At 58.2% G+C, this 11,460-nt stretch overlaps 2 protein-coding genes across 2 annotated transcripts in view; one reads left to right on the top strand and one right to left on the bottom strand.

Annotated features, from left to right (window-relative positions):
- The first annotated feature begins 1,035 nt into the window (after nt 1-1,035).
- Nucleotides 1,036-2,960, top strand: POLR2J (RNA polymerase II subunit J). The gene is made up of 4 exons (XM_054166695.1): nt 1,036-1,141; nt 1,317-1,406; nt 1,575-1,749; nt 2,694-2,960. The coding sequence occupies exons 1-4, from the start codon at nt 1,089-1,091 to the stop codon at nt 2,727-2,729; spliced, it is 354 nt and encodes a 117-aa protein (XP_054022670.1). The 5' UTR covers nt 1,036-1,088; the 3' UTR covers nt 2,730-2,960.
- An 872-nt stretch (nt 2,961-3,832) lies between these two features.
- Nucleotides 3,833-11,460, bottom strand: part of LRWD1 (leucine rich repeats and WD repeat domain containing 1) — a 30,278-nt gene continuing 22,650 nt past the window's right edge. The window contains exons 10-16 of the mRNA XM_054166598.1: nt 10,658-10,865; nt 8,956-9,028; nt 8,712-8,852; nt 7,452-7,549; nt 6,711-6,872; nt 5,723-5,850; nt 3,833-4,230 (exon numbers count right to left, since the gene is read on the bottom strand). Coding sequence (XP_054022573.1) covers nt 4,090-4,230; nt 5,723-5,850; nt 6,711-6,872; nt 7,452-7,549; nt 8,712-8,852; nt 8,956-9,028; nt 10,658-10,865 — 951 coding nt within the window. The 3' untranslated portion in view covers nt 3,833-4,089. The remainder of the gene's footprint in view (nt 4,231-5,722; nt 5,851-6,710; nt 6,873-7,451; nt 7,550-8,711; nt 8,853-8,955; nt 9,029-10,657; nt 10,866-11,460) is intronic.

Below are 11,460 nucleotides of genomic sequence, written 5' to 3'. Positions count from 1 at the left end.
AGTGGCGCTGCTGAGGGTGGCACTGCTGGCAGCATTGGTGCCATGTCTGGTGGCCATGGTGGTGGCATCACTGGGGGTTCAGCTGGGGGCATGGCTGAGGGTGGCACCGGTGTTAGCCCTCCTCATGTCATCACTGATGTCCCTCTCTCGGTGCCATGTCTGGTGGTACCAGTCAGGCACTGGTGGTGAAGCCACCAATGGTTCTGCTGCCAGTCCCACCGATGGTGGCACGGGGTGTAAGTGGTGCCACCACTGCTGGTGCCATCCCTGCTGGTGGCACGGGGTGTAAGTGGTGCCTTCCCTGCTGGTGGCACGGGGTGTAACTGGCACCACTGCTGATGCTATCCCTGCTGGTGGCACAGGGTGTAAGTGGTGCCTTCCCTGCTGGTGGCACAGAGTGTAACTGGCACTACTGCTGATGCTATCCCTGCTGGTGGCACGGGGTGTAAGTGGTGCCACCACTGCTGGTGCCATCCCTGCTGGTGGCACAGGGTGTAAGTGGTGCCACCACTGCTGGTGCCATCCCTGCTGGTGGCACAGAGTGTAAGTGGTGCTACCACTGCTGGTGGTACAGGGTGTAACAGGTGCCATCACTGCAGGTGGCACAGGGTGTAGCTGGTGCCACCACTGCCGGTGCCATCACTGCTGGTGGCACGGGGTGTAAGTGGTGCCACCAATGCCGGTGCCATCCCTGCTGGTGGCACAGGGTGTAGCTGGTGCCATCACTGCTGGTGGCACGGGGTGTAAGTGGTGCCACCACTGCTGGTGCCATCACTGCATGTGGCACAGGGTGTAGCTGGTGCCACCACTGCCGGTGCCATCCCTGCCGGTGCCATCGCCGTGAGCCTTCCCCTTCTGCTGGCCACATTGGCGACCTCACGGGCTGCCCCCTGCTAGCCGCGCTCTTCACGACGCCACCGGCGCCACCCCGTCCCGGGCTGAGCTCACTGCCGCCGGAGGCCCTTTCTCCTCCCTCCCGCCAGGGGGCGCTGTCACCGCCGAGCCGCGGTCGGGCGCGACCGGAAGTGGCCGGAAGCGACCGGAAGTGAAGCTCCGCAGCCTGTAGCGGCGGCAGCGGCGGCCGCAGGATGAACGCCCCTCCGGCCTTCGAGTCCTTCCTGCTCTTTGAGGGCGAGAAGAAGTGAGCTGTGGTGGGGTTGAAGGCTTCGATGAAGCCGCGGGGGGCTGGGGGGGGGGGAGGGGGGTCCCGGGCTCCCCGTACGGGGAGCCCGGGACCCCCCTCCCCCCCCCCCCCAGCCCCCTGTGGTTCTATGGAAGCCCCCCCGGAGGTAACTGAGTTGTCTCCACCCTCACAGGATCACCATCAACAAAGACACCAAGGTGCCCAACGCCTGCCTCTTCACCATCAACAAGGAAGATCACACCTTGGGGAACATCATCAAGTCGTGAGCTCGAGGGCTGGGAACTAAACCGGGAGTTAAAATTGAAGGCGGGTTGGGAAAGCCCAGCAGAAACGAGGCGGGGGTGGGGGTGTTAACTGGGGGTTTTTCCGTCTAAAAAGCCTCTGTATGGGTGCTGAGGGGTTGCTCACTGCTGCTTTTCCCCCTCCCCAGGCAGCTACTGAAGGACCCCCAGGTGCTGTTTGCAGGGTACAAAGTCCCACACCCGCTGGAACATAAGATTATCATCCGTGTCCAGACCACCCCTGACTACAGCCCCCAGGAGGCTTTCACCAATGCCATCACAGACCTGATCAGCGAGCTCTCCCTCCTGGAGGAGAGGTTCAGGGTGAGGCTGCTGCTTGCCAAAGTATTTCGGGCTCCAGCAGTTCAAAGCTAATCAAAGGGAAGGGTGCTGCAGCCTGGAGCAGCAAATGGATTAAAGGAGCTGGGAGTGCTGGGGGACAAGAAGTTCCCCCTGAGCCACCAGTGTGTCCTGGTGGCCAAGAAGGCCAATGGGGTCCTGGGGTGAATGGAGAAGAGTGTGGCCAGCAGGGGAAGGGTGGTTCTTCTCTCCTGTCCCACTCAGGACAGTTTTGGAGTCCTAGGTCTAGTTCTGGGCTCTCCAGTTCAGGAGAAGGAACTGCTGGAGAGAGTCCAGGGGAGGTTGCAAAGCTGCTGAGGGGCCTGGAGCAGCTCTGGGAGCAGCAAAGGCTGAGAGCCCTGGGGCTGAGAGCCTGCAGAAGAGCAGCCCCAGAGGGGAGCTGAGCAATGCTCAGCAAGAGCTAAAGGAGCTGTGGGGGGCAAGAGGCTGGGGCCAGACTCTGCTGAGTGGTGCCCAGGGCCAGGCCAAGGGGCAGCAAGGGGCACAGAGTGGAGCCCAGGAGGTTGGATGTGAAGAGGAGGAGAAAGTTGTTTGTTGTGAGGGTGCTGGAGGCCTGGAGCAGGCTGCCCAGAGAGGTTGTGGAGTGTCCTGGTGTGGAGAGCTTCCAACTGCCCCTGGGCATTGTGGTACTGGGCAAGCTGCTGTGGGTGCCCTGCTGGAGCAGGGCTTGGCCTGGATGATCTCCAGAGGTCCTTTGCAAGGATTCTGAGAGGAAAGGACTCCTGTCAAGACATGGTGGAGCCTGGCAGCTTTTCAGAGTGGTTTGCTTGCCCAGGCTGGTTGGGTGCTCTCTGTCCCTGGCTGCCCAGCAGTGGTTTTCTCTCAGTGTTTCACAGGACACTCAGCAGTGCTTCGAGGACCTTCCTCTAGCTCAGCCCTCAGCACCTCTGTTTCTGTTTGTGTTCCAGGTTGCCATCAAGGACAAGCAGGAAGGCATTGAGTGAAGACCCTGCAGCTGCAGCAGGATGTGCCCATCAGCTGAGTGCTCCATTTCACCCTCCTTTCACGGCAACTCCTTCTCCTCTTGCCCCTTTTAGGTTTCATTTCCACCGCCAGCAGAGAGAAGTTGAAGCCTTTTGGCTTCCCACAGCCCAGCAGCGCTGTGCCAGGAGGAGAAGGGTTAAGGTTTTGGTTGATTTGTTGGATGTCACTGCAATAAATTCTATTTTTCTACTGAAGAACCCTGGGCTGTGGCTTTGGAGGCTGCTTTGGGGACTCTGCTGAGTGCCCTCCCTGAGCCAGCAGCTGCTGCAGGCTGGCAGGGGTTGCACACTGCTTGCACTCCCTGCACTGCCCTCCCTGAGCCAGCAGCTGCTGCAGGCTGGCAGGGGTTGCACACTGCTTGCCCTCCCTGCACTGCCCTCCCTGAGCCAGCAGCTGCTGCAGGCTGGCAGGGGTTGCACACTGCTTCCCCTCCCTGCACTGCCCTCCCTGAGCCAGCAGCTGCTGCAGGCTGGCAGGGGTTGCGCACTGCCTTCCCCTCCCTGCACTGCCCTCCCTGAGCCAGCAGCTGCTGCAGGCTGGCAGGGGTTGCACACTGCCTTCCCCTCCCTGCACTGCCCTCCCTGAGCCAGCAGCTGCTGCAGGCTGGCAGGGGTTGCACACTGCTTGCCCTCCCTGCACTGCCCTCCCTGAGCCAGCAGCTGCTGCAGGCTGGCAGGGGTTGCACACTGCCTTCCCCTCCCTGCACTGCCCTCCCTGAGCCAGCAGCTGCTGCAGGCTGGCAGGGGTTGCACACTGCTTGCCCTCCCTGCACTGCCCTCCCTGAGCCAGCAGCTGCTGCAGGCTGGCAGGGGTTGCACACTGCTTGCCCTCCCTGCACTGCCCTCCCTGAGCCAGCAGCTGCTGCAGGCTGGCAGGGGTTGCACACTGCTTGCCCTCCCTGCACTGCCCTCCCTGAGCCAGCAGCTGCTGCAGGCTGGCAGGGGTTGCACACTGCTTGCCCTCCCTGCACTGCCCTCCCTGAGCCAGCAGCTGCTGCAGGCTGGCAGGGGTTGCACACTGCTTCCCCTCCCCACACTGCCTTCCCCTCCCAGGCACTGCCAACTGAACACCTTTTATTAATCATCCTTTCTATAAAACAAATGCACCAAATGGTGAAAACTTACAGTAAAAGAAAGTGGATGCTGAGGAGGAGGAGGAGGAGGTGGTGGTGGTGATGGCTTCAAACAAACTCTTGCCTCGAGTGTTTGGTTTGTGCTCTGCCACGGGACAGCTGGTCTAGAAAAGGTCACGGTTACATGGGTACCAGTCACTAATACTGCACTAGTTGAAAGCAAGGGGGTGGAGAGGTGGCACAAGGGACTAGGACTTCTTCCAGATGGCTGTGATGTTGACACTGGTGAGCACAACCAGGTAGCTGAAGCTGGGGTCTGCCACCACGTTGTTGACGAAGACTTCGGTCAGCTGCTCGCCGTTGGCGCGGAGCTCCGGCCACGACAGGATCTGGGGAGGGCAAGGAGGAAAGGATGGCAGCTCTTCCCCTCCTCTCCAGGGAGACCACAGCTGCAGGCCTGAGCTCCCCAGCTGAGAGACAGGGAACTGCTGGAGGGAGTCCAGTGGAGGCTGTGAAGGTCCTGAGGGGCCTGGAGCAGCTCTGGGAGGAGGAATGGATGAGGTCTCCCCTCGGCCTCCTCCACGTTGAACTCCCTCAGCTGCTCCTCACAGGCAGGGTGCTGCAGGCCCTTCACCAGCCTCACTGCCCTCTGGACATGCTCCAGCCCCTCAATGGCCTTAGTCCAGTGAGGGGCCCAGAACTGAACACAACACTCAAGGACACTCTCCAGAGGACCCAACCCCAGCAGCTGATGAGCACAGGGGAGCTGTGAGCCTGCCTGGTGCAGTTCTGCCAGGGGACAGCCCCTCTGGCTGCCCTGCTCTGACCCCTCAGGGAAGTGCTGCCCATTCTCATGCTCTCCCCTTGAACCACCCACTGAGGGCCCTTCTGCTGCACAACTCAGGAGCAGAGCTGCTTTATGGCTCCCAGTTCCAGGTGGGTTTGTGTGAGAGTTGAAAGCTGGCCTTGCCACACTTGGGATTGCTCTTAGGTCTACCTCACATGCAAGAAGAGCCAGGACAAGAGGAAATGGCCTCAAGCTGCACCAGGGGAGGTTCAGGTTGGCCATTAGGATAAAATATCTTCCCAGCAAGGGCTCTCAGGCACTAGCCCAGGCTGCCCAGGGAGCTGGGGGAGTCCCCATCCCTGGAGGGGTTTAAAATCCACGTGGATGTGGTGCTGAGGGCTGTGGCTGAGCAGCAGTGGTGTGGTTGTGAGCTCTGAGTGAGTGGTTGGACTTCATCTCCAAGGTCTCTCCCAGCTTCCAACAGTTCCGTGGTTCTGTGGTTCTAATTGCTTGTGAGTGTAGGGCAGATAAACCAGGAGTGTTCTGGTGTAAACCTGCTGAGGGGAGCTGGGTCAGCTGCAGCTGCTGGGAAGAAGCCCAGCTCAGCCTCTTGAAGGTGTCCAGAGAAGGGCAACAAAGCTGGGGAGGGGTCTGGAGCACAGCCCTGGGAGGAGAGGCTGAGGGAGCTGGGGTTGCTTAGCCTGCAGAAGAGGAGGCTCAGGGGAGACCTTCTTGCTCTCTGCAACTCCCTGAAGGGAGGTTGGAGCCAGGTGGGGGTTGGTCTCTTCTCCCAGGCAAGCAGCACCAGAACAGGAGGACACAGTCTCAAGCTGTGCCAGGGGAGGTTCAGGATGGAGGGGAGGGGAAAGTTCTTCACTGAGAGAGTTGTTGCCCATTGGAATGTGCTACCCAGGGAGGTGGGGGAGTCCCCATCCCTGGAGGTGTTCAAGAGGGGATTGGATGTGGCACTTGGAGCCATGGGTTAGCTGTCAGGAGGTGTTGGGTGTTAGGTCATAGGTTGGACTTGCTGATGTCTGAGGTCTTTTCCAACCTTATTGATTCTGTGGTTCCATGAAGGCTAAAGGAGCCCTTACCTGTGTGGGAGGGATCCTCTTCTCTGAGCGTTTGCCCTTGGCAGGGGAGGACCATGCTGTGAGGTGGCTGGAGAGGTGATACATCCACACACTGCCCTTCTCATCACCACAGAACACATAGCCTTTAGCTGGAAGAGCAAAGGAAGCAGCTGGGAAACCACCGCGGGACTGAGAGGCCACCCAGCTGGAGAGCAGAGCTGAGGGAGGGCAGGGGATCCTGTGGCAGGGAAAGCCTCTCTCCAGCACAAGGACATAACAGAACCCAGCAGGGAGGGGCTGGAAGGGATCTCTGGAGCTCATCCAGTCCAAGCCCTGCTCCAGCAGGGCACCCACAGCAGCTTGCCCAGCACCACAATGCCCAGGGTGGGTTGGAAGCTCTCCACACCAGGACACTCCACAACCTCTCTGGGCAGCCTGCTCCAGGCCTCCAGCACCCTCACAACAAACAACTTTCTCCTCCTCTTCACATCCAACCTCCTGGGCTCCACTCTGTGCCCCTTGCTGCCCCTTGGCCTGGCCCTGGGCACCACTCAGCAGAGTCTGGCCCCAGCCTCTTGCCCCCCACAGCTCCTTGAGCTCTTGCTGAGCATTGCTCAGCTGCCCTCTGGGGCTGCTCTTCTGCAGGCTCTCAGCCCCAGGGCTCTCAGCCTTTGCTGCTCCCAGAGCTGCTCCAGGCCCCTCAGCAGCTCTGCAGCCTGCCCTGGACTCTCTCCAGCAGTTCCCTGTCTCTCTTGAAGACAGGGAATTCTCAGGTCCTTTCCAGCCCCCACCATTCTGGGATTCACAGAGTCTCCCTGCAGAGCAGAACCCAGGAGGTTCCATCTGATCACACCCTGCAGCCACACCTGCTCTGGCAGGGATGCAGCTCCCAGGTTCTACCCCCAGCCAGGGCCACCTCTGATGGGGGAAAGCTCTGCATGGCTATTCCAAGCACACATGTGACTGCCTCTGGTACAGCCTCTGCCTGTCCCAGCAGCGTGCTGCCTACCTGGGCAGGTGCTGAGTGTCAGGTAGGAGAGGTCTGTGTTGGACCACTCCAGCTCAGCCAGGATGACAGCAGCCACTGCTCGCTGGCAGCCCTTGGCCTTGGTGTCGAACGTCCGAGACCAGCTCCATAAGTAGATGCAGCCTGGTTTGGAGCTCTTGGAAACTGGGGGAGAGAGGAGGGGAGGAGAAGTCAGCTGCCTGGCAGTGAAGTGCTACAAGACAAAGGCTGGCCTCTGGTGAAGGAGGTCTGTCCAGAAGGTGGCTGTTGAAGGGACCTGAGACCAACAGAACTCTTGCCACCTCCTCCACCTTACTCTGGGATAATCAGAGGCCTCAGAGGTATTTTCAGTCCTGTTCCTGAACACTAGGACAAGCATGAGCTACTCATAAAGACCCACCCCATGCTTTAGCAAGCCTCCCAGATGCAGGAACCCCGCATTTCCCTGCAGAAAGGTACAGCTGCCACCAGCCCTTGGGCAGGAAGGAGCTCTCCTTCTTGCCTTCCACCTCAGCACCATGCTTGGGAAGGGTCCTTCTGATCTCCAGTTCTGCTTTGCACCTCCAGCCTGAGTGCTAGGAGAAGATATGGGACTTTGGGTGACTAAACCCATCCTGGGTAGCCCCCAAGCTCTGCAGGAGGGGTAGTTGCACCCTCTTCAGTCCCTCTGCTCATCATGCTGCCTTCAGCCTGCTGTGGAGCCCAAGTATCTCTTTGGACTGGGCTATTGCCCTCAGGACTCACCAATGACATCATCATTGAGAAAAGCCAAGCCATCAACCCTGTGAGATGATGTCATCTCTCCATCCTCATCAGGAAACTCAAATATGGCTTCAAAAGTCCTAGAGGAGAAGGGGAGGAAAGGTGAAATGAGTCAAGTCCTGGCTGGGCAGCAGTAGAAGAGGGCTCAGGAACAGGACCCAGAAGGGAAGTTGTGTCTTAGCCTCTGGCCAAACTCAGATGAATTCCCACTTGAATCAGGGCTTTGGCCACCTGGGTTTATTATCACAGCAGCAAACTGTTTGCTCAGGAGCCTGCTGGTTGACTGCAGTTGGGTTTGCAAGCACCAGGACTAGCATCTGTCAGCATGGAATGACTTCACTTGCTCCTCTCCTGTTTATTTTCCTGGGTTCCCACAGCGTGGCCATCTCCTGGGTAACCTCATGTGCCAGGAGCAGGACAGAACTTGTCTGAGCCTGGAACTCCAGCCAAGAATTTATGGTCCTAAGGTGAGAACTCCCTTAAGGTTCAGGGTATTGTGTTACACTTGTGCCAGCCTTCTTCAGAGCAGCCTGGAGCACCAGTGCACACTGAGGGCTGCTGGCTTTGAAGGCTCCTTCAGCATCAAGTAACTGATGACAGGACAAGAGGAAATGGTCTCAAGAGACCTTGGGGGGCTGGAGCAGGGCCAGAGAAGGGCAAGGAAGCTGGGGAAGGGTCTGGAGAACAGGGCTGGGGAGGAGCAGCTGAGGGAGCTGGGGGTGTTCAGCCTGGAGAGGAGGCTGAGGGAGACCTCATTGCTCTCTGCAGCTCCCTGAGAGGAGGTTGCAGTGAGGTGGGGGTTGGTGTCCTCCCTAGGATCAGATGCTAGAAGGAGAGGAAATGGCCTGAAATTGTGCCAGGGGAGGCTTAGGTTGGAGATGAGGGAAAATTTCTCTGCTGCAAGAGTGGTCAGGGGCTGGCACAGGCTGCCCAGGGGGGTGGTGGAGTCCCCATCCCTGGAGGCGTTCAAGAAGCCTGTGGCTTGGGCCACGTGTTCTGGTGGTCACAGAGGTGTTGGGTAGAAGGTTGGGCTGGATGAACTTGGAAGTATTTCCAACCTTAATGCTCCTATGATTGTGCCAGCACCTTTGCTGGCTGTGGGCAGGATGTTTGAGGCTTGGTGGGCCAGAGGTGGGGCACGCTGCTTTTCTTCCTCAGCTCATGAAGCCTCTTCTAGGCCTATGGCTTCTTCTCATGAAAACCAACTCCACATTTCCCCCTCCCCCAGCTCCTGGTTCTCACCTGCTTTTTTTATCCTTCTCCAGTTTGATATTCCAGGCACAGCAGCCACTTTCACAGCCAGCCAGCAGGTACTGCTCTGGGCGGGTGGGGACCAGGGCGATGCGTAAGGGAATGGAGAGCGCCTCCAGCACCAGCAGCTGGCTGCAAGAGAAGAGGAGGCAATGAGCAGTGGAGTGGGGCTGCAAGGTGGTAATTCCAGGCTCCTGGACTGGCCACATCTAAGGTGTTTTTTTCTCATCTTTACCTTGCTTTGAAATTGTAGTCAGAGTCTGGAATCCCAATATCCCAGAGTGCAATCCGCTTGTCATAGGATGCAGCTGTGGGACACAGGAGAGAGGCAGGTAGTGATACCACTGCTCATCAGGCTCTGCTCCTGCCAGCTGCCACTGCTACCCATGGCACAGGCTCAGCACTCACGGCTGGGGCATCAGAGAGCTGGTTAAAGCACAGCAGCAGGCACCAGGGCTCCTGCCTCAGCACTCCACAGACACTCAAACATGCACGGCCAGCACTTGGCCTGCTCAGCCTGCACTCAAAGGCTGTTTCCTGCTGATCTGACTCCATTAGACCCCATGGCCAGCACCTCACCTTCTCAGCCTGCACTCAAAGGTTGTTTCCTGCTGATGTGACTCCACAAGACCCCATGGCCAGCTCCTCACCTTCCCAGCCTGCACTCAGTTTGTTTCCTGCTGATGTGACTCCACAAGACCCCATGGCCAGCACCTCACCTTCTCAGCCTGCACTCAAAGGTTGTTTCCTGCTGATCTGACTCCATTAGACCCCATGGCCAGCTCCTCACCTTCCCAGCCTGCACTCAGTTTGTTTCCTGCTGATGTGACTCCACAAGACCCCATGGCCAGCACCTCACCTTCTCAGCCTGCACTCAGTTTGTTTCCTGCTGATGTGATTCCACAAGGCCCCTCTGGCCTTATGGTCCCAGTCATGGCTTTCAGTGGAACCTAAACTACAACCTCAGCCTCTACTCTGATGCTGGTGCCACTTGATTCCAGGTACCCACAGCTTACTGTGGTGATACCCAGCTGGGAAAGCTACAACTGTAGACATTAAATGTCTTAAATCCTACCAGGTTGCTTGGAGTGATCTGGATCCTACTCAGAGGTGAAAGGTTCCCCAGACAAGCATGCAAAGCCTCTCACTTCACTTGTGTGCAACCCAATGAGCCTTGCTTGTTGCATGGATGTAAAAATCATCTCCTTGTCCCTCCAGGCTTCTGCTTTCTGCCCTCCTGAGCTGCTTCTGGAGAAGCCCCCACCACAGATCCCTCTGTTTCAAACCGGCTTTGGTGTTCAATGGTTCAAGTAGCACTCTAACCACTCCAGGATGTGGGTAATTGCAGGCAAGAGGAACAATGTGCTGTGGGGTGCAGGTGTGGCTCTCTTAACAGCTTATTTCACAACCCTGACAATGCCATCTGTAACCTGATGGTTCACTTCACCTCCTCCCAGTCTCTAAGCCCTGAGCCGCTGTGGGCGCCACTGGGGCTAAGCTCTCTCCTGCATCAGGAGCTGAGGAGGCACAGAACTCAGATTTCATTTCTTCACAAGCAATTAAGTCAGCTGGAAAGGAATGAATTCCAACAGCCCCATTATGTGCTTCTGTCCCCTGTGGCTGTGCTGGAGGAGGGCCCTGCCAGCTGCCCCCACAGCCTGCTCTGCCTGGCATTCTTCTTACTCATCCCTGCGGAACGGATCCACTGCTGGGCTCGTTTGAGCCAGGCTGTGTGTGACAGCCACCCTGAGAGCTCCTGCCAGGGCAAGGGGAGCTGCTGCCCCCTAGCTAGGGCCAGGCTCTGGGGCTGAAGCAGTGTGGGAAAGCATCTCTCCACAGTGTCTGTCCAGGTGAGCGCAGCTGCGCTGGCGCCGGCTGCCCTCGCTAAGGCAGCCGAGCCCTTCCCGCACGGAGCTCCTCCTGAAGCAGAGACTTACTGAAGAGGTGAGTTGCTTGAGTTGGGCTGAAGCAGACAGTGGCAATGGGCTTTTTATGAGCTTTTATCTCCCCATAGCAGAAGTCAGATGCCACATGGATCAGTTTGACAATGCCTCTCCTGCCAGCAGCAGCCAAGATGTTGTGGGATCTTCTGCGGCTGTCGCTGTTGGCCATCGTGAGGGTGGTCCACGCCACGCTGAAGAACTCCTGGGGGGGGCAAAGAAACCAAGGAGAGTGGGGAAAGAGAACTGCCAGCAGGGATGGCTGCTAGCTCACAGGTAAGGCAACTCCCCAGGTGAAATGGACAGACTATGCAAGGGGCAGCACTGAAGCTCAAAGCAAGCCTCGGGAGGATCCACAGACTCCAACGGGAGCTTGGTTCCGCTGTGGTGTGGAGCAGGCCTGGATGCACCTACGTGACCCTGTCTGAGGAGCAAGAGGCAAACTCATCTTCCACACATGAAAACCAGAAGCAAACCAGGCTGAAAGGATCACAGAAGCAATAAAGTTGGAAAAGACCTCAGAGATCACCAAGTCCAACCTCTCACCCAACCCCTCATGACTACTAGACCATGGTGACCATGGCACCAAGTGCCACATTCCAAGCCCCTCCTGAACACCTCCAGGGATGGGGACTCCACCACCTCCCTGGGCAGCACATCCCAAGGGCCAATCTCTCTTGCTGGGAAGAACTTTCTCCTCACCTCCAGCCTAAACCCCCCCTGGCACAGCTTGAGACTGTGTCCTCTTGTTCTGGTGCTGGGTGCCTGGGAGAAGAGACCAACCCCCACCTGGCTACAAC

This window comes from Dryobates pubescens, chromosome 13 (assembly GCF_014839835.1).
Source record: "Dryobates pubescens isolate bDryPub1 chromosome 13, bDryPub1.pri, whole genome shotgun sequence".
Lineage (NCBI taxonomy): Eukaryota > Metazoa > Chordata > Aves > Piciformes > Picidae > Dryobates > Dryobates pubescens.
This window is presented reverse-complemented; position numbering and strand designations above follow the sequence as displayed.